General features: G+C 42.0%; 5 protein-coding genes and 1 pseudogene across 13 annotated transcripts in view; all 6 read left to right on the forward strand.

The window, feature by feature from the left end:
- LOC113160594 (protocadherin gamma-C5-like) overlaps positions 1–22,626 on the forward strand; it is a 228,525-nt gene that overhangs the window by 88,335 nt on the left and 117,564 nt on the right. Inside the window, exon 1 of one of the 9 annotated variants that reach the window (XM_026357923.1) lies at positions 10,622–13,112. The exons of 7 other annotated variants lie outside the window; for them this stretch is intronic. In XM_026357923.1, coding sequence (XP_026213708.1) covers positions 10,692–13,112 — 2,421 coding nt within the window. In that variant the 5' untranslated portion in view covers positions 10,622–10,691. Of the gene's footprint in view, positions 1–10,621; positions 13,113–20,090; positions 22,598–22,626 lie in introns of those variants that run through there. One more of the 9 variants, XM_026357924.1, reaches the window with a different exon arrangement.
- LOC113160861 (protocadherin gamma-A10-like) lies at positions 738–3,324 on the forward strand. Its single transcript, XM_026358311.1, has one exon. It carries the CDS (start codon positions 853–855, stop codon positions 3,322–3,324), a length of 2,472 nt encoding a protein of 823 aa, XP_026214096.1. The 5' UTR covers positions 738–852.
- LOC113160604 (protocadherin gamma-A10-like) lies at positions 4,003–6,617 on the forward strand. Its single transcript, XM_026357946.1, has one exon. The coding sequence runs from the start codon at positions 4,164–4,166 to the stop codon at positions 6,615–6,617; it is 2,454 nt and encodes an 817-aa protein (XP_026213731.1). The 5' UTR covers positions 4,003–4,163.
- LOC113160863 (protocadherin gamma-A3-like) lies at positions 7,495–10,090 on the forward strand. Its single transcript, XM_026358312.1, has one exon. It carries the CDS (start codon positions 7,622–7,624, stop codon positions 10,088–10,090), a length of 2,469 nt encoding a protein of 822 aa, XP_026214097.1. The 5' UTR covers positions 7,495–7,621.
- Positions 14,094–16,746, forward strand: LOC113160864 (protocadherin gamma-A10-like). The gene is made up of 2 exons (XM_026358313.1): positions 14,094–16,575; positions 16,730–16,746. Exons 1-2 carry the CDS (start codon positions 14,157–14,159, stop codon positions 16,744–16,746), a joined length of 2,436 nt encoding a protein of 811 aa, XP_026214098.1. The 5' UTR covers positions 14,094–14,156.
- LOC113160866 lies at positions 17,060–19,636 on the forward strand (annotated as a pseudogene).

Below are 22,626 nucleotides of genomic sequence, written 5' to 3' on the forward strand. Positions count from 1 at the left end.
CTACATTCCTTTCCAGAACTTTAAAATAGTGTCTCATTTGATTCGTTGTCATTGCTTTTTTTACTGTTTCTCACTCATATTACATTGACTTGGTCTTTCATTGATTTTATGTGTGTTAAACGGTGTTGCTCATTTTGCAACATGCAGTATTTACTGTTCTTTTAGAGCATGGCGATGTCTTCGTCAATTAACGTTTATTCGTTTGTCATTAATGGACAAAAGGGTTTTTACAGCAGATAATGCATCATACTCGTGGTAGAACCGTCCCTTTCACTTCTCCCTTTGAACATCTGCCAAAATTTTCTTTCTTCCTGTATTCGACCCAGTTGTCATTGAGTTGTCGTAGTATTTTCTTTATGTAATACATTTGTGATGCTTATGTCCTGATACAGTTTTTATTTATTTGCTCGAATCTTATTAGCGCCTATTGCATGACACTTATAACAATCCGAAAGCAAGATTCAGGTTGTTTTGAGATATGTTTAATCTTTTGGAACGATGTGTTTTAGTATTTTTACATTCTAATCAAATCACTATATACTGCTATTATAATATACACATATAATTGTGTTGCATGGTGTTACTGATTTCGGACTCTAAGGGACGCTGTTGGTCAGTGGAACCTAATCTGTCTAACAGTATTACACAGTCCCCTCCTTTCCTACCGAGGCCTGAGGGAGCAAAGAAGATCGTGTGCAGTATGTGGGTCGACACTGAAGCTAAACATACTCGTTTTCTTTCAATTCTCGATTTAGATATATAAAAGTATTTCATTTCCAGTGGTGCTACTTAGTTTTTGTCAGGTAACGCTTGGATCGGTGTAGAGGGGATTTTTGTTGTTTTTCTTTTGTTATGGCCTGTGGAATACTACCTTACAGTCGATGCGTAAAATGGCGCTTTGGCTGCGGACAGACTTGGCAGATTCTGGTCTGCTTTTTTTGTTTTATTTTTATGGTCAATGGACATATCCGATATTCAATCCCCGAGGAGATGAAGAAAGGCTCCCTAATCGGTAATGTAGCTCAAGATCTAGGTTTGGATCTGAAAAGGCTGCGCTCTGGTCGGGCTCGTATCGTGGCTGGAGAAAACATCCAGTACACCGAGCTGAAGACAGACAAAGGGATTCTAGTCGTGAACGAGAGAATAGACCGAGAGCAGCTTTGCGGAGACATAACACCATGTAGCTTCAGCTTTGAAGTGATTTTAGAAAATCCAATGGAGCTACACCAAATTACAGTTGAAATAACAGACATTAATGATCATTCACCCACGTTCAAAAGAAGTAACATGCATTTCGAAATTAGTGAATCGGCTAATATTGGCTCTCGTTTTCCACTAACAAGTGCTGAAGATCTCGATGTAGGTGTTAATGGACTAAGAGAATATATTTTGACTGATAATGACAATTTTGCTTTAAAACAAATGTCGAGTGCAGATGGAAAGAAATATGCAGAGATTGTGCTTCAGAAGCCATTAGACAGAGAGACAAACCCCAACCTGTCCCTGAAGCTCATAGCAGTAGACGGCGGAACTCCGCAGAGATCTGGTACAGTAAACATAGATATTAATGTTCTCGATGCCAATGATAATGCGCCAGTCTTTAATCAATCTGTATATAAAGCCACAGTGATGGAAAACGCTCCCAGAGACACATACGTTATCACTGTGAATGCTAGTGACGCAGATTTCGGGTCCAATAGTATTGTATCATATCATTTTTCAGATCTTAATAGTGCTGTAAATGATTTGTTTATGATTAATGAAAAAACTGGTGTTATCGTGATAACAGGTTTTGTTGATTATGAAAAAGACAAAAAGTATGAACTGAGAATTGAGGCAAAAGACCAAGGAGGGCTGACAGATTTGAGTAAAGTGATCATCGAAGTAACTGATGTCAATGACAACGCCCCTATTTTAAGCGTCATGTCATTCACCAGTCCAGTGACAGAAGACTCCCCTCCTGGTACAACTATTGGAATTATCAATGTTAAAGACTCTGACTCAGGCGATAACGGACAGGTAACATGTAAATTAGAACAAAACTCACCTTTCAAAATTAAATCTAATTTAAGGAACTACTATACTTTGGTAACAGATTCTCATTTGGACCGTGAAAGTGTTTCAGAGTATAACATCACTGTAATTGCTACAGATGCAGGAATACCTCCTCTCTCGACGAAGAGAACGTTTAATTTAAAGGTTTCTGATGTGAACGACAATGCTCCAGTGTTTTCAAAAAGTCTTTACAATGCGTTTATTGTAGAGAACAACTCTCCAGGTGTCTCTGTTCTGACGCTGAGGGCAAAAGACCCCGATGAGAACCAAAACTCTCGTATATCTTATATTCTGGAGAACACTAATATCGGTGGATCGCCAGTTTCTGATTATGTTTCTGTAAATGCAGAAAGCGGAGTAGTACACGCAGTACGCTCTTTTGATTATGAGCAAATCAAACAGCTGGTATTAGTCATCAAAGCCCAGGATGGAGGCTCTCCTCCACTCAGTAGTAATGTGACTGTGAAAATACTGATCCAGGACCAGAACGACAACCCTCCTCAGGTTCTGTATCCAGTCCAGACTGGCGGCTCTATGGTGGCTGAAATGGTGCCTCGTTCAGCAGATGTGGGCTATCTGGTGACTAAAGTGGTGGCTGTCGATGTGGACTCTGGACAGAATGCCTGGCTCTCGTATAAACTGCAGAAAGCCACAGACAGGGCGCTGTTTGAAGTGGGCTTACAGAATGGAGAAATAAGAACTATCCGCCAAGTGACTGATAAAGATGCAGTCAAACAAAGACTCACTGTCATAGTGGAGGACAACGGGCAGCCCTCTCGTTCAGCTACAGTCGTAGTTAACGTGGCGGTGGCGGACAGCTTCCCTGAAGTGCTGTCGGAGTTCACGGACTTTCCACACGACAAGGAGTACAATGACAACCTGACCTTTTACTTAGTGTTGGCTCTGGCTGTAGTTTCCTTCCTGTTCATCACGTGTTTAGTGGTTATTATATCAGTCAAAATCTACAGGTGGAGACAGTCTCGCGTCCTGTATCAGTCCAACCTCCCTGTGATTCCATATTATCCACCACGTTACTCAGACACTTTGGGGACAGGGACTCTGCAACACGTGTACAATTACGAGGTGTGCAGGACCACAGACTCCAGAAAGAGTGACTGTAAGTTCGGCAGAGCTGGTAGTCAGAACGTGCTGATAATGGACCCCAGTTCAACAGGGACCATGCAGCGGATACAGAATGAAAAGAGCATCCTGGATGAACCAGACTCTCCTCTAGAGGTTAGTTCAGTTTCACCATCATCATACATATAGTTCCCTGTATTGCACATCCCATGAACCCCCAGTTTCCTGTTTATAGACATTATTGTCTCACCTGTTTTAATCACGTCGGATAACAGCTTGAAGTCGTTGCACTGAGCATTGAAACAATTAAAACATCTATATTATGGATGATATATTTGTTGATAGTATGTAACTTGCGACTTTCGATTCATCGGGTGATTTCTTGTTAGTCTTTACAACATACACTGAAAGTTGCTTTATCAGTACATCTAATTGAATGTTATTTTACATAGTTGGTCTTGGAGATATTTGCTGTTTTTCGCCGTCACTTATCCTGCATTCCAGATACTTTTTGTTTCAGTACCATGGACAGCGACATATTGTATTTTACACATCATAGTCTCCTATTGCTGGTCAAAAATCATTTAATGTTGCAAACAGTCCACCATTTCTTGGGATGTTATTGCTGCTTTGAATTGTTTTCTGATGTTCTTTCAACTGTACAACCGACTCCGGCTTTTAAACATAATGCATTAGCAAACTATTGAGGCATTCGAGGAGTACTTTTCCCTCATTGTCTCAGTGAAAGAAGTTCAGGGATTGGACTCTAAGGGACGCTGTTGGTCAGCAAAACGATGTTTGTGTTCACAGCCAGCCTCTTTCTTGCTCACTATCCTACATGAGCCTGACAGCGAAGATACTGTCTTTCGTGGGGAGGACAGGGCGCGAAGAGACGATTTCTAATACGTTTGTGTATATAACATATAAAGAGCACGTTGTTATCTACACGCATTAAGTTTTTTAGGTGGATTACACACCCTGATTAATTTTCTTCAAGTGAGGACACGTCGAGATCATTTGCTTCTGATATGACCACCCGAAGCCAACTCTACTCTAGAAACGTAAGATGGCGGTTGTGTTGCATATTACCATGGGAAGTGAGATTTCTCCTTCTGCTTACTTTGGTGGGTGAACGAGTTGAAGGCCAGATTCGCTATTCTATTCCAGAAGAGATGAAGAGGGGCTCTGTGATTGGAAATATAGCACAAGACCTCGGTCTGGATCTGAAAAGGCTGCGTTCTGGCCATGCTCGCATCGTGAGTGGGGAAAACATCCAGTACACCGAGCTGAAGACAGACAAAGGGATTCTAGTCGTGAACGAGAGAATAGACCGAGAGCAGCTCTGTGGGGACGTGACACCGTGCAGCTTCAGCTTTGAAATCATTTTAGAAAATCCAATCGAGCTTCATCGTGTCACTGTAGAAATTTTAGATATAAATGATAATACTCCCTTTTTTCCAAACAAAGACGTCTATTTTGAAATGAGCGAATCTGCTACAGTTGGGGCAAAATTTCCTGTTGAAAGCGCAGTTGATTCTGACGTTGGACTAAACACACTGCAAAATTATATTCTAGCTCAGAATAATTACTTTATTCTAAAACAACATGCAAATGCAGACGGTAGTAAATATGCTGAACTTGTGCTCCAGAAGCCATTGGACAGAGAGGAACACCCTAATCTCCAACTGAAAGTAATCGCTGTAGACGGTGGAAACCCACAGAGATCTGGTACAGTAAATATTAATGTATCTGTTTTAGACGTAAACGATAATGCTCCTGTGTTCAATCAGTCAGTTTACAGGGCCGTTGTTGTAGAAAATGCTGCAAGGGGAACTTACATTACAACAGTTAATGCAACTGATGCAGACATCGGGACGAACGGAGAAATCATATTTAGTTTTTCCAAAATTAAAGGCAGTTCAGTGGATATATTTAGTATAGATGAAAACACAGGTGTCATTTCAGTTACCGGGCTTATTGACTACGAAAAAGAGAAAAAGTACGAGCTCAGGTTGGAAGCAAGAGATCGAGGTGGTTTGACTGGGACCAGTAAAGTTATAATAGATGTTAATGACGTCAATGACAATAATCCAGTCATTAATATAATGTCATTTTCCAACACTGTATTAGAAGATGCCCCTCTCGGTACAACAATAGCTGTCATCAATGTCAAAGACGCTGATTCAGAGAAAAATGGACAGATAACGTGTGTTATAGACAAAACGCTTCCTTTTAAAATCCAGTCATCAATAACGAGTTACTATAATTTGGTAGCGGATCAGCATTTTGACAGAGAAACCAACCCTGAATACGCCATTACAATACTGGCGACTGACTCAGGCTCCCCTGCTCTTTCTAGCTCCGTCACGTTACAACTTAAAATCTCTGACGTAAACGACAATGCGCCGCTGTTCGACAAAAACTCTTATTTTGCTCACGTCACAGAGAATAATTCTCCAGGAATGTCCATCACCACTCTCAGTGCGAAAGACTCTGACTGGAATCAGAATGCGAAAATCTCTTATTTCCTGGAAGACACACACACCAGCGGTAGTCCCATATCTAGCTATGTATCAATAAACTCTGAAACCGGGGTTTTACATGCGGTGCGTTCATTTGATTACGAACAAATTAAGGAGATTCAGCTGGTGGTCAAAGCGCAGGATGGAGGCTCTCCTCCACTCAGTAGTAATGTGACTGTGAAAATACTGATCCAGGACCAGAACGACAACCCTCCTCAGGTTCTGTACCCAGTCCAGACTGGCGGCTCTATGGTGGCTGAAATGGTGCCTCGTTCAGCAGATGTGGGCTATCTGGTGACTAAAGTGGTGGCTGTTGATGTGGACTCTGGACAGAATGCCTGGCTCTCGTATAAACTGCAGAAAGCCACAGACAGGGCGCTGTTTGAAGTGGGCTTACAGAATGGAGAAATAAGAACTATCCGCCAAGTGACTGATAAAGATGCAGTCAAACAAAGACTCACTGTCATAGTGGAGGACAACGGGCAGCCCTCTCGTTCAGCTACAGTCGTAGTTAACGTGGCGGTGGCGGACAGCTTCCCTGAAGTGCTGTCGGAGTTCACGGACTTTCCTCACGACAAGGAGTACAATGACAACCTGACTTTTTACTTAGTGTTGGCTCTGGCTGTAGTTTCCTTCCTGTTCATCACGTGTTTAGTGGTTATTATATCAGTCAAAATCTACAGGTGGAGACAGTCTCGCGTCCTGTATCAGTCCAACCTCCCTGTGATTCCATATTATCCACCACGTTACTCAGACACTTTGGGGACAGGGACTCTGCAACACGTGTACAATTACGAGGTGTGCAGGACCACAGACTCCAGAAAGAGTGACTGTAAGTTCGGCAGAGCTGGTAGTCAGAACGTGCTGATAATGGACCCCAGTTCAACAGGGACCATGCAGCGGATACAGAGTGAAAAGAGCATCTTGGATGAACCAGACTCTCCTCTAGAGGTTAGTTAAATGCTCGTCTCTCATGTTTGTCCGTGTTAAGTTGCTTTCATCAGGACAATAGCATTTCATGTCAGTATTTTCAGCACCATGGACAGGGTCTCGTTTTACATCACTTTATAGAAAAGCTGCTCCTGTTCATGTATCACAGATGAACCATAGACACGGCTTTGAAAAACATAAGCTCCTAAACGAATTGAGTACGAACTTTATTCTTTAAGCTATGCTGTCTTGCTGGTACTATTTTTTCATTACTAATCCTAAAACTTAACTTGGCAGAATAACGGTTTAGTCAACTGTTAGATTTTGTCCCCACCTGTCATAAAGTGCTGCTGCAAGATGAAAATGTGAATAACAGCGACACACATAATATCAGTCTCTCTCAATCCTTCAAAAATAGAAATGTAATTTTATTTATTAATTATTTTGCATTTTTTATTACTATATTTTAAGGTTGAATTCGTCCCACTGTTTAATTGTTATGTAAAGACGTGTTTCATATCACTCTGCTTAACTATTACAACAGTTACTGAAAATTGTGTCAACCATCAAATTATTGTAAATGCTTCTTAATATGGTTTAGCAATTGAAACGTTGATTATTTCTGAAATATTATACTTAGTCTAAGTTAGTTGTTAATAATATGATATGTTCAATTAATACTTTACTTTGCACAGATTATTTTACTCAAAACAAGTCTTAATACAATATTGAAAGTTGTCCAAGTGTGATCTACGCATGAGGCAGAGATATTGTTTGACATTCACTTTTTAGACTCTATGGGACGCTGTTGGTTAATATAAGATTGTCTGTGCTGTTTCGTCATTCAGTCCACCATCTGCCTGTCAGCAAAGAGAAGTGAACTCACTGTATTTAGATGAGGCTTGAGGCGGACATGGTCTGACAGACCTGCGCGTAAACGGTAAAAACGTTTTTAGCTGTAATCACAAAAGACTAAGAGGCCTGACTTGTCATCATATCAACTGGATACACATAACCGTCCTTGATTTTCAATAATGGGACTTGGAAGATCTTCCACCCACACTTACCTAAGATGGCGATCGTTTTACGGATTACGACGGCACATAGGGGTGGTGTTGGTGCTGCTTCATGTAGTTAACATGGTCGGTGGTCAGATCCGGTATTCTATACCAGAGGAGATGAAGAAAGGCTCTGTTATTGGTAATGTAGCACAGGACCTTGGATTGGATCTGAAAAGGCTGCGCTCCGGTCGGGCTCGCATCGTGACCGGAGAAAATATCCAGTACACCGAGCTGAAGACGGACAAAGGGATTCTAGTCGTGAACGAGAGAATAGACCGAGAGCAGCTCTGTGGAGACATAACACCATGTAGCTTCAGCTTTGAGGTGATTTTAGAAAATCCCATGGAGTTACACAGAATAACTGTTGAGGTTTTGGATATAAACGATCACGCTCCCGTTTTTCCAAATAAAGAGAGACCAATCCGTTTTGAAATAAGTGAATCAGCTGTAGTGGGTGTGCAGTTTCCACTGCAGAGTGCTGAGGATCTTGATGCGGGCCAAAACGCGCTGCAACATTATGTTTTATCACCAAACGATAATTTTATATTGAAGCAACATGCAAATCCAGATGGAAGCAAATATGTGGAAATGGTGCTTCAGAAACCTTTAGACAGAGAACAACATCCGCATCTGTCTTTAAAACTGATCGCAGTGGACGGAGGAACACCGCAGAAATCTGGTACAGTAAATATAGATGTCACTATCTTAGACGCTAATGATAACGCTCCAGTTTTCAGCCAGTCTGTGTATAAAGAATCTGTGATGGAAAACACAATGAAAGGCACTAACGTCATCACAGTAAATGCCACAGACGCTGACAGCGGTTCAAATGGAGTCATTACATACAGTTTGTCTAAAATGAAAGGAAGTGCAGCAGATATATTCAGTATTGATGAAAACACAGGTTTAATATCTGTTTCTGGTCAATTAGACTATGAAAAGGACAGAAAGTACGAGGTGAGAGTGGAGGCAAAGGACCAGGGTGGTCTAACTGGAACAAGTAAGGTTATTTTTGAGGTTGTTGATGTTAATGACAATCCTCCAGTTATAAATATAATGTCATTTTCTAGCCCGGTATCTGAAGACGCACATCCTGGTACGACAGTTGCTATTTTGAACATAAAAGATGCGGATTCTGAGAAAAATGGACAAATACGATGTTCTATAGATGGCACAGTTCCCTTTAAAATAGAATCGTCTCTCACAAACTATTACAATTTAGTCTCAGATCAACATTTCGATAGGGAATCTGTCTCCGAATATAACATAACGATCACAGCCAGAGATTTTGGCTCTCCTCCTCTTTCCAGCTCAACTAAATTGCATCTTAAAATCTCCGACGTAAATGACAACGCACCAGTATTTGACAAAAACAGTTACTCTGCTTATATCACAGAAAATAATTCCCCAGGATTTTCTATATTTGCTGTCAGTGCACGGGACTCTGACTGGAATCAAAACGCCAGAGTCTCATATCTTTTAGAGGACGTTCAAGTCAATGGTAGTCCAGTTTCTAGTTATGTGTCTTTAAACTCTGAGACTGGAGTTATTAGCGCCGTTCGCTCTTTTGATTATGAACAAATTAAAGAGCTTCAGCTGGTGGTCAAAGCACAGGATGGAGGCTCTCCTCCACTCACTAGTAATGTGACAGTGAAAATACTGATCCAGGACCAGAACGACAACCCTCCTCAGGTTCTCTACCCAGTCCAGACTGGCGGCTCTATGGTGGCTGAAATGGTGCCTCGTTCAGCAGATGTGGGCTATCTGGTGACTAAAGTGGTGGCTGTTGATGTGGACTCTGGACAGAATGCCTGGCTCTCGTATAAACTGCAGAAAGCCACAGACAGGGCGCTGTTTGAAGTGGGCTTACAGAATGGAGAAATAAGAACTATCCGCCAAGTGACTGATAAAGATGCAGTCAAACAAAGACTCACTGTCATAGTGGAGGACAACGGGCAGCCCTCTCGTTCAGCTACAGTCGTAGTTAACGTGGCGGTGGCGGACAGCTTCCCTGAAGTGCTGTCGGAGTTCACGGACTTTCCACACGACAAGGAGTACAATGACAACCTGACTTTTTACTTAGTGTTGGCTCTGGCTGTAGTTTCCTTCCTGTTCATCACGTGTTTAGTGGTTATTATATCAGTCAAAATCTACAGGTGGAGACAGTCTCGCGTCCTGTATCAGTCCAACCTCCCTGTGATTCCATATTATCCACCACGTTACTCAGACACTTTGGGGACAGGGACTCTGCAACACGTGTACAATTACGAGGTGTGCAGGACCACAGACTCCAGAAAGAGTGACTGTAAGTTCGGCAGAGCTGGTAGTCAGAACGTGCTGATAATGGACCCCAGTTCAACAGGGACGATGCAGCGGATACAGAATGAAAAGAGCATCCTGGATGAACCAGACTCTCCTCTAGAGGTGAGACGCATTGGATAAAGTATTTTGTTTTCAAGACATTGTTACATTTATCTCAAACATTGTAGTAGGTAGTTTGTTGCTGCTTAATGAATAATATGTCAGCCTTATTTTCAGGGCCACACAACCAAATTATTTCTCTTTCCTCGTTTATTTTTTTCTAAATGTTTACCTTGCCCTAAGAAATATTCTGCCTTATTTTTTTTATACTAACAATAATAATACTGATTATTATGATTATTATAATTATTATTCTTATGAATGCAGTTTACCTCATAGTGCGGATATTAATGCCAATCGTGTTTCATTGCTGTGGTGTTTTTTATTGCATGATAGGGTTTGATGTTCACGTTTTGAACTCTAAGTGACGCTGTTGAATAAGAATTTCAAGTCCTCCCACAGCCTCTCTGTTGCAGTTTAGGGTTTTTCTTTGTAACATCACATTGAAGTAGGCGTGGACGGTCTATTACACATATGTCAGTCGGAAAGGAAAAGCATTTTTCGGGTGCAGCGATTTAGTTTCTTTTTTAATGTATACGTGGATCTTACCGAACTGAAACATTAGATGTTTCCGTAAAGACATCGCTGGATCTTTAATCTTTGTTAAACGTCGCTTTTCGACATGGCGTATCATCACCTGCTCTGCAAATGGCGTTTGTGTTTCGGACCTCAGTGGATGATGATTATTGTCTTGCTTTACGTTTTTAATGTCGTAACGTGTCAGATTCGTTACTCTATACCAGAGGAGATGAAGAAAGGCTCCCTAATCGGTAATGTAGCACAGGACCTTGGTTTGGATCTGAAAAGGCTGCGCTCCGGTCGGGCCCGTATCGTGACCGGAGAAAACATCCAGTACACCGAGCTGAAGACAGACAAAGGGATTCTAGTCGTGAACGAGAGAATAGACCGAGAGCAGCTCTGTGGAGACATAACACCATGTAGCTTCAGCTTTGAAATAATTCTAGAAAATCCCATGGAGCTACACCATGTAACGATTGAAGTGTTGGACGTGAATGATCATCCTCCAGTATTCAAGAAATCAGACATTGTGTTGGAGATTAGCGAGTCCGCTAATCTTGGAGCGAAATTTGTGCTGGACAGTGCAGAAGATCCTGATGTTGGCGTCAATGCTTTGCAGAATTACGTTTTAACGTCAAACGATAATTTCGTTTTGAAGCAGCATGTAAATCCAGACGGGAGTAAATATGCAGAGATGGTTCTTCAGAAGCAGTTAGACAGAGAGGACGTTCCCCATCTCTCTTTAAAGCTTATAGCAGTAGATGGTGGCACTCCGCAGAGATCTGGCACAGTAAATATTGATATAACAGTGTTAGATGCAAATGATAATGCTCCCGTCTTCAACCAGTCAGTTTATAAAGCCACAGTGATAGAAAACGCAGCAAGGGGCACTAACATTGTTACCGTTAATGCTACAGACGCAGACAGTGGCTCCAATGGTTACATCACATATTCAATATCAAACGTAAAGAGCAACATAGCTGATCTGTTGTCCATAGATGAAGAGTCTGGAGTATTATCTGTTTCTGGCCCCATCGATTTTGAAAAGGATAAAAAGTATGAGCTCAGAATCGATGCGAAAGATCAGGGAGGTTTAACGGATTCAAGTAAAGTGGTAATTGAAGTAATTGATGTCAATGATAACGCCCCTGTCATAAGCGTCATGTCATTTACCAGTCCTGTATCAGAAGACTCCCCTCTTGGCACAACTGTTGGCATTATAAATGTGAAAGACCTGGATTCAAGTGATAACGGACAGGTAACATGTAGAATTGAGCATAATGCTCCTTTTAAAGTAAAATCTAATTTAAGAAACTACTATACTTTAATAACAGACTCTGTCTTAGATCGTGAAACTATTTCAGAATACAATATTACTGTTGTTGCGACAGATAGAGGAACACCTCCTCTTTCAACGAGGAGAACATTTAACTTGAAGGTTTCTGATGTGAACGATAATGCTCCTGTCTTTTCACAAAGTGTTTACAGTGCACTTATAAGAGAGAATAACTCTCCGGGTGTTTCTCTTCTTACTGTTATGGCAAAAGATCCTGATGAAAACCAAAACTCCCGTATATCTTATATTCTGGATGATTCAGATTTTGACGGGTCTCCGGTTTCTCGTTGTGTGTCGGTTAATGCAGAAAGCGGAGTGATACATGCAGTTCGATCATTTGATTATGAACAGATCAAACAGCTTGTATTCACCGTCAAAGCGCAGGATGGAGGCTCTCCTCCACTCACTAGTAATGTGACTGTGAAAATACTGATCCAGGACCAGAACGACAACCCTCCTCAGGTTCTGTACCCAGTCCAGACTGGCGGCTCTATGGTGGCTGAAATGGTGCCTCGTTCAGCAGATGTGGGCTATCTGGTGACTAAAGTGGTGGCTGTTGATGTGGACTCTGGACAGAATGCCTGGCTCTCGTATAAACTGCAGAAAGCCACAGACAGGGCGCTGTTTGAAGTGGGCTTACAGAATGGAGAAATAAGAACTATCCGCCAAGTGACTGATAAAGATGCAGTCAAACAAAGACTCACTGTCATAGTGGAGGACAACGGGCAGCCCTCTCGTTCAGCTACAGTCGTAGTTAACGTGGCGGTGGCGGACAGCTTCCCTGAAGTGCTGTCGGAGTTCACGGACTTTCCACACGACAAGGAGTACAATGACAACCTGACTTTTTACTTAGTGTTGGCTCTGGCTGTAGTTTCCTTCCTGTTCATCACGTGTTTAGTGGTTATTATATCAGTCAAAATCTACAGGTGGAGACAGTCTCGCGTCCTGTATCAGTCCAACCTCCCTGTGATTCCATATTATCCACCACGTTACTCAGACACTTTGGGGACAGGGACTCTGCAACACGTGTACAATTACGAGGTGTGCAGGACCACAGACTCCAGAAAGAGTGACGTTAAATATATGCCACCGATGAGTGAAAGTTTAGTGAGTGTGGATGGAGCTGGAGCTGATACACCGCAGGTGGACAAGCATCTGTCAGGCTACTGTTCTCAAATGTCTACTTTGGTGAGTAACACGTTTCACATTTCTTTAAGCATTTTCTCATTGTGACTACTTAAACGATTTAGAGCACACGCAGAAACACATCTCCCAGTAGCGTATTAGTATCGCTGTCCATGGTTCTGGAAACAATCGATGGTTTACTTTTAAAGCAAACTTCTGAACCGTATCTATGGTACAAGTGGCTTAAAAAAAAGATTCAATTTTAACTACGTATACAAAGCCAATAAGCAATAAATCAACGCTAACACAGCCTTGGAGGTAATTTTCGCAAACATATATACAGTACAGGAAGTTTAGTTCAGCAGAACTACAACAAACAACTAAGCTCTTCTTTGTTTTGCTTTTTGACTTTTTCATACCTCGATAAATTAATGCTCTTAATATGCGTGAGTATAAGTTAGCGGGATTCCCGAAGTAGCAACTGTATGCAAAATTTCCAGGAGACAAAATACAAAATGAACCCATGACAATGACAAATTCACAGATGATAATTTCTCCCCCCGCGTACCAGGTATATATTCAACTCAGTACTTAGATTTCAGTGCTATTTATAGGGCATTGAGCTTTGATTCAAAATGTTGTCACTTGTTATTAAAATCATCAGGGTTTAAACAGAACACAGACTTTATCTTATGAGTAAACGTTTTTAATTACATTTCTCTATCATTTCAAAATCAAGATGTTTTCATGGAGCTGGTCAACTTGTACGTGTATGCTTGATGCTTTGTGTGGCTATGTAGAATTTAAATTTCTACATATTTTATGAAAGACTAAAACGATTATTTAAATCATTACGGTGCCAGTACACCAGATACAATACCTTGTATGGTCTCTGAGCGCCGCTGTTGATACATGACTGACAAAGTGTCCAATAGGCGGTGCAGCACTTCACCCCTTTAACTCCGTTCAGTGTTTTACTGCCTGCTTAGGAGACGGACTACACAGTGGATTTTGTATTCGGAAAACAGCATTACCTGTTCAGTTGATGGAATTTATGTCGTCAGGTTTTTACTGAAAAGGATACCTGCTCCTGCAGCTGTAGGATTCATGATGACTTCGATGTGGATCCTCGCTGAAAGAGGCCGATGTCAAGCTCTGCTTGTTATTCTTTGTCTGCTCAAGCTGAGCGCAGTGACTGGACAGGCTCGGTATTCAATACCAGAGGAGCAGGCCGAAGGATCCTATGTTGGAAACATTGCTAGAGATTTAGGTTTGGATGTTGCGAGGCTCATGTCAGGTAAAGCTCGTATTATTACGAAAGGAAACAGACAGTATGTTGATTTAAACCGAGACAAAGGCACGCTTGTGATTAAAGAGCGAATTGACCGAGAAGAGCTTTGTGAAAAGACGACGCCCTGTAGCTTTAGTTTCGAGGTCATTTTAGAAAATCCAATCCAGCTTTACCGAGTCACAGTGGAGGTGATTGACATTAACGACAACAGTCCATCGTTCCCAAAGGATGAAATTCACTTGAGAATTGTTGAAAGTGTTGCAGTGGGGACTCGCTTCTCTTTGGCTACTGCTGACGACCATGATGTTGGAATAAATGATATTCAGAAATACACACTTAAACCTACAGATCATTTCAAACTGGAAGTACAGAACCAACCTGATGGAGGCAGATTAGTTGAAATGGTTTTACAAACCCTGTTAGACCGAGAGAGAGAAGAGACTCACACTCTGGTGTTGGTTGCGTCAGATGGCGGCGAACCACATAGATCAGGGACAGTGCGTGTTCATATCACTGTGCTAGATGCTAACGATAATGCTCCAGTGTGTAACCAGGCTGTTTATAAAGCAGATGTCAAAGAAAATTCTCCTGAAGGAGCAGTGGTGACCACCGTTACTGCAAATGACGCAGATAAAGGAATCAATGGTGAAGTGACTTATTCTATCCCTCACATCGCAAAAGATTCTAAACAACTTTTTCAAATTAATGTTAAATCTGGAGAAATAAAAGTAGCAGGTAAACTGGATTATGAAAAATCTAAGTCTTATCAATTGAACGTGCAGGCTAGTGACCACGGGGGATATACAGACACGTGCAAAGTTATCATTCAAGTAATCGATGAAAATGACAACATACCTACAATTCAGCTTATGTCATTTTCCAACTCCATATCCGAGGATTCTCCCCCAGGTACAACTATAGCTGTTGTTAATGTCGATGATGAAGACTCTGATGTTAACGGTGTTGTCAAATGTTCCATTAATTCTGACGTACCTTTCAAAATCGAGTCTTCATTAACTGGTTATTATACCATAGTTACAGACAACATATTAGACAGAGAAAGTATTTCTGAGTATAATATCACCATAACAGTTTCAGACCAAGGTTCTCCACCTCTGTCTAGCAGTAAAAACATCAATGTAAAGGTGTCTGACATAAATGATAGCCCACCCAAATTTGATGAAGCGGAATATAGTAAGACTGTACCAGAGAATAACTCTCCTGGATTCTCTGTGTTTACTGTCAGTGCTTCTGATGCAGACTGCGGTCAAAACGCCCGAATTTCTTATTTTCTGGAAGAGAAAGACATTAATGGGGCACAATTGTCTTCATTAGTGTCAGTCAATTCAGAAAACGGTGTCATACATGCAGTGAGGTCTTTTGATTATGAACAAATGAAGTCGTTTGAATTTAATATAACTGCACGAGATGCTGGATCCCCTCCTCTGAGTTCAGTGGCTACAGTTAAAATAATAGTGCAAGACCAGAACGACAACCCTCCTCAGGTTCTGTACCCAGTCCAGACTGGCGGCTCTATGGTGGCTGAAATGGTGCCTCGTTCAGCAGATGTGGGCTATCTGGTGACTAAAGTGGTGGCTGTTGATGTGGACTCTGGACAGAATGCCTGGCTCTCGTATAAACTGCAGAAAGCCACAGACAGGGCGCTGTTTGAAGTGGGCTTACAGAATGGAGAAATAAGAACTATCCGCCAAGTGACTGATAAAGATGCAGTCAAACAAAGACTCACTGTCATAGTGGAGGACAACGGGCAGCCCTCTCGTTCAGCTACAGTCGTAGTTAACGTGGCGGTGGCGGACAGCTTCCCTGAAGTGCTGTCGGAGTTCACGGACTTTCCACACGACAAGGAGTACAATGACAACCTGACTTTTTACTTAGTGTTGGCTCTGGCTGTAGTTTCCTTCCTGTTCATCACGTGTTTAGTGGTTATTATATCAGTCAAAATCTACAGGTGGAGACAGTCTCGCGTCCTATATCAGTCCAACCTCCCTGTGATTCCATATTATCCACCACGTTACTCAGACACTTTGGGGACAGGGACTCTGCAACACGTGTACAATTACGAGGTGTGCAGGACCACAGACTCCAGAAAGAGTGACGTTAAATATATGCCACCGATGAGTGAAAGTTTAGTGAGTGTGGATGGAGCTGAAACTGATACACTACAGGTGGACAGACAGATGTCAGGCAGCTGCTCTCAGATGTCAACTTTGGTGAGTGATATATTTCATATTTTTTTTCTGTACTTTCTATGTGTTTTTATAAACTATTTCAAACAAAGTAGAAGTCCAGACTTTTAAGCAGCGCCACTGTGTCGCTGTCCAAGGTTCTGAAAGTGTCCATGAGTTTTCATGTCACATAATCTCAAAAGAGTTCTGCTCTAGTTAAATGTTAAATCAAAGTGTTGACATTATCATCTTAAACGTGTTTATGTTTTCTTCAATGCCGCTGATTACTTCATAGACTTTCTGGTCAAATGTAGAGTTTTGTACCATGTTGGATACAAAACTTAAATCTATGGCTTGGATGCAGTATTTAAACTGTTCTCTCTAATATGGTCAAATATGGTCACCTGATACAATACCTTGTATGGTCTCTGAGCGCCGCTGTTGATACATGACTGACAAAGTGTCAAATAGGCGGTGCAGCACTTCACCCCTTTAACTCCGTTCAGTGTTTTACTGCCTGCTTAGGAGACGGACTACACAGTGGATTTTTTATTCGGAAAACAGCATTACCTGTTCAGTTGATGGAATTTATGTCATCAGGTTTTTACTGAAAAGGATACCTGCTCCTGCAGCTGTAGGATTTATGATGACTTCGATGTGGATCCTCGCTGAAAGAGGCCGATGTCAAGCTCTGCTTGTTATTCTTTGTCTGCTCAAGCTGAGCGCAGTGACTGGACAGGCTCGGTATTCAATACCAGAGGAGCAGGCCGAAGGATCCTATGTTGGAAACATTGCTAGAGATTTAGGTTTGGATGTTGCGAGGCTCATGTCAGGTAAAGCTCGTATTATTACGAAAGGAAACAGACAGTATGTTGATTTAAAACGAGACAAAGGCACGCTTGTGATTAAAGAGCGAATTGACCGAGAAGAGCTTTGTGAAAAGACGACGCCCTGTAGCTTTAGTTTCGAGGTCATTTTAGAAAATCCAATCCAGCTTTACCGAGTCACAGTGGAGGTGATTGACATTAACGACAACAGTCCATCGTTCCCAAAGGATGAAATTCATTTGGAAATTGCTGAAAGTGTTGCAGTGGGGACTCGCTTCTCTTTGGAGAGTGCTGACGATCCCCGATGTGGGAATAAATGATATTCAGAAATACACACTTAAACCCACAGATCATTTCAAACTAGAAGTACAGAACCAACCTGATGGAGGCAGATTTGTTGAAATGGTTTTACAAACCCCGTTAGACCGAGAGAGAGAAGAGACTCACACTCTGGTGTTGGTTGCGTCAGATGGCGGCGAACCACATAGATCAGGGACAGTGCGTATTCATATCACTGTGCTAGATGCTAACGATAATGCTCCAGTGTGTAACCAGGCTGTTTATAAAGCAGATGTCAAAGAAAATTCTCCTGAAGGAACAGTGGTGACCACCGTTACTGCAAATGACGCAGATAAAGGAATCAATGGTGAAGTGACTTATTCCATAGCTCACACTGCAAAAGAAACGAAGCACCTTTTTTCACTAAATGTAAAAACTGGAGAGATTAAAGTAGCAGGTAAACTGGATTTTGAAAAATCTAAGTCTTATCAACTGAACGTGCAGGCTAGAGATTACGGGGGATACACAGACACGTGCAAAGTTATCATTCAAGTAATCGATGAAAATGACAACATACCTACAATTCAGCTTATGTCATTTTCCAACTCCATATCCGAGGATTCTCCCCCAGGTACAACTATAGCTGTTGTTAATGTCGATGATGAAGACTCTGATGTTAACGGTGTTGTCAAATGTTCCATTAATTCTGACGTACCTTTCAAAATCGAGTCTTCATTAACTGGTTATTATACCATAGTTACAGACAACATATTAGACAGAGAAAGTATTTCTGAGTATAATATCACCATAAAAGTTTCAGATCAAGGTTCTCCACCTCTGTCTAGCAGTAAAAACATCAATGTAAAGGTGTCTGACATAAATGATAGCCCACCCAAATTTGATGAAGCGGAATATAGTAAGACTGTACCAGAGAATAACTCTCCTGGATTCTCTGTGTTTACTGTCAGTGCTTCTGATGCAGACTGGGGTCAAAACGCCCGAATTTCTTATTTTCTGGAAGAGAAAGACATTAATGGGGCACAATTGTCTTCATTAGTGTCAGTCAATTCAGAAAACGGTGTGATACATGCAGTGAGGTCTTTTGATTATGAACAAATGAAGTCGTTTGAATTTAATATAACTGCACGAGATGCTGGATCCCCTCCTCTGAGTTCAGTGGCTACAGTTAAAATAATAGTGCAGGACCAGAACGACAACCCTCCTCAGGTTCTGTACCCAGTCCAGACTGGCGGCTCTATGGTGGCTGAAATGGTGCCTCGTTCAGCAGATGTGGGCTATCTGGTGACTAAAGTGGTGGCTGTTGATGTGGACTCTGGACAGAATGCCTGGCTCTCGTATAAACTGCAGAAAGCCACAGACAGGGCGCTGTTTGAAGTGGGCTTACAGAATGGAGAAATAAGAACTATCCGCCAAGTGACTGATAAAGATGCAGTCAAACAAAGACTCACTGTCATAGTGGAGGACAACGGGCAGCCCTCTCGTTCAGCTACAGTCGTAGTTAACGTGGCGGTGGCGGACAGCTTCCCTGAAGTGCTGTCGGAGTTCACGGACTTTCCACACGACAAGGAGTACAATGACAACCTGACTTTTTACTTAGTCTTGGCTCTGGCTGTAGTTTCCTTCCTGTTCATCACGTGTTTAGTGGTTATTATATCAGTCAAAATCTACAGGTGGAGACAGTCTCGCGTCCTGTATCAGGCCAACCTCCCTGTGATTCCATATTATCCACCACGTTACTCAGACACTTTGGGGACAGGGACTCTGCAACACGTGTACAATTACGAGGTGTGCAGGACCACAGACTCCAGAAAGAGTGACGTTAAATATATACCACCGATGAGTGAAAGTTTAGTGAGTGTGGATGGAGCTGAAACTGATACACTACAGGTGGACAGACAGATGTCAGGCAGCTGCTCTCAGATGTCAACTTTGGTGAGTGATATATTTCATATTTTTTTCTGTACTTTCTATGTGTTTTTATAAACTATTTCAAACAAAGTAGAAGTCCAGACTTATAAGCAGCGCCACTGTGTCGCTGTCCAAGGTGCTGAAAGTGTCCATGAGTTGTCATGTCACATAATCTCAAAAGAGTTCTGCTCTAGTTAAATGTTAAATCAAAGTGTTGACATTATCATCTAAAGCGTATTTATGTTTTCTTCAATGCCGCTGATTACTTCATAGCCTTTCTGGTCTCATGTAGAGTTTTATACCATGTTGAATACAAAACTGAAATCTGTGGTTTGGATGCAGTATTTAAACTGTTCTCTCTAATATGGTCAAATATGGTCACCTGATACAATACCTTGTATGGTCTCTGAGCGCCGCTGTTGATACATGACTGACAAAGTGTCCAATAGGCGGTGCAGCACTTCACCCCTTTAACTCCGTTCAGTGTTTTACTGCCTGCTTAGGAGACGGACTACACAGTGGATTTTGTATTCGGAAAACAGCATTACCTGTTCAGTTGATGGAATATATGTCGTCAGGTTTTTACTGAAAAGGATACCTGCTCCTGCAGCTGTAGGATTCATGATGACTTCGATGTGGAGACTCGCTGAAAGAGGCCGATGTCAAGCTCTGCTTGTTATTCTTTGTCTGCTCAAGCTGAGCGCAGTGACTGGACAGGCTCGGTATTCAATACCAGAGGAGCAGGCCGAAGGATCCTATGTTGGAAACATTGCTAGAGATTTAGGTTTGGATGTTGCGAGGCTCATGTCAGGTAAAGCTCGTATTATTACGAAAGGAAACAGACAGTATGTTGATTTAAACCGAGACAAAGGCACGCTTGTGATTAAAGAGCGAATTGACCGAGAAGAGCTTTGTGAAAAGACGACGCCCTGTAGCTTTAGTTTCGAGGTCATTTTAGAAAATCCAATCCAGCTTTACCGAGTCACAGTGGAGGTGATTGACATTAACGACAACAGTCCGTCGTTCCCAAAGGATGAAATATATTTGAAAATGGTTGAAAATGCTGCAGTGGGGACTCGCTTCTCTTTGGAGAGTGCAGACGACCCCGATGTGGGAATAAATGATATTCAGAAATACACACTTAAACCCACAGATCACTTCATATTAGAAGTGCAGAACCAACCTGATGGAGGCAGTTTAGTTGAAATGGTTTTACAAACCCCGTTAGACCGAGAGAGAGAAGAGACTCACACTCTGGTGTTGGTTGCGTCAGATGGCGGCGAACCACATAGATCAGGGACAGTGCGTATTCATATCACTGTGCTAGATGCTAACGATAATGCTCCAGTGTGTAACCAGGCTGTTTATAAAGCAGATGTCAAAGAAAATTCTCCTGAAGGAACAGTGGTGACCACCGTTACTGCAAATGACGCAGATAAAGGAATCAATGGTGAAGTGACTTATTCCATAGCTCGCACTGCAAAAGAAACGAAGCAGCTCTTTGAAGTAAACGTTAAAACTGGAGAGATTAAAGTAGCAGGTAAACTGGATTATGAAAAATCTAAGTCTTATCAACTGAACGTGCAGGCTAGTGACCACGGGGGATATACAGACACGTGCAAAGTTATCATTCAAGTAATTGATGAAAATGACAACATACCTACAATTCAGCTTATGTCATTTTCCAACTCCATATCCGAGGATTCTCCCCCAGGTACAACTATAGCTGTTGTTAATGTCGATGATGAAGACTCTGATGTTAACGGTGTTGTTAAATGTTCCATTAATTCTGACGTACCTTTCAAAATCGAGTCTTCATTAACTGGTTATTATACCATAGTTACAGACAACTTCTTAGACAGAGAAAGTATTTCTGAGTATAATATCACCATAACAGTTTCAGACCAAGGTTCTCCACCTCTGTCTAGCAGTAAAAACATCAATGTAAAGGTGTCTGACATAAATGATAGCCCACCCAAATTTGATGAAGCGGAATATAGTAAGACTGTACCAGAGAATAACTCTCCTGGATTCTCTGTGTTTACTGTCAGTGCTTCTGATGCAGACTGGGGTCAAAACGCCCGAATTTCTTATTTTTTGGAGGAGAAAGACATTAATGGGGCTCCATTGTCTTCATTAGTGTCAGTCAATTCAGAAAACGGTGTGATACATGCAGTGAGGTCTTTTGATTATGAACAAATGAAGTCGTTTGAATTTAATATAACTGCACGAGATGCTGGATCCCCTCCGCTGAGTTCAGTGGCTACAGTTAAAATAATAGTGCAGGATCAGAACGACAACCCTCCTCAGGTTCTGTACCCAGTCCAGACTGGTGGCTCTATGGTGGCTGAAATGGTGCCTCGTTCAGCAGATGTGGGCTATCTGGTGACTAAAGTGGTGGCTGTTGATGTGGACTCTGGACAGAATGCCTGGCTCTCGTATAAACTGCAGAAAGCCACAGACAGGGCGCTGTTTGAAGTGGGCTTACAGAATGGAGAAATAAGAACTATCCGCCAAGTGACTGATAAAGATGCAGTCAAACAAAGACTCACTGTCATAGTGGAGGACAACGGGCAGCCCTCTCGTTCAGCTACAGTCGTAGTTAACGTGGCGGTGGCGGACAGCTTCCCTGAAGTGCTGTCGGAGTTCACGGACTTTCCACACGACAAGGAGTACAATGACAACCTGACTTTTTACTTAGTGTTGGCTCTGGCTGTAGTTTCCTTCCTGTTCATCACGTGTTTAGTGGTTATTATATCAGTCAAAATCTACAGGTGGAGACAGTCTCGCGTCCTGTATCAGTCCAACCTCCCTGTGATTCCATATTATCCACCACGTTACTCAGACACTTTGGGGACAGGAACTCTGCAACACGTGTACAATTACGAGGTGTGCAGGACCACAGACTCCAGAAAGAGTGACATTAAATATATGCCACCGATGAGTGAAAGTTTAGTGAGTGTGGATGGGGCTGAAACTGATACACTACAGGTGGAAAGACAGATGTCAGGCAACTGCTCTCAGATGTCAACTTTGGTGAGTGATATATTTAATATTTTTTCCGT

This window comes from Anabas testudineus, chromosome 10, assembly GCF_900324465.2.
Source record: "Anabas testudineus chromosome 10, fAnaTes1.2, whole genome shotgun sequence".
Classification (NCBI taxonomy): Eukaryota; Metazoa; Chordata; class Actinopteri; order Anabantiformes; family Anabantidae; genus Anabas; species Anabas testudineus.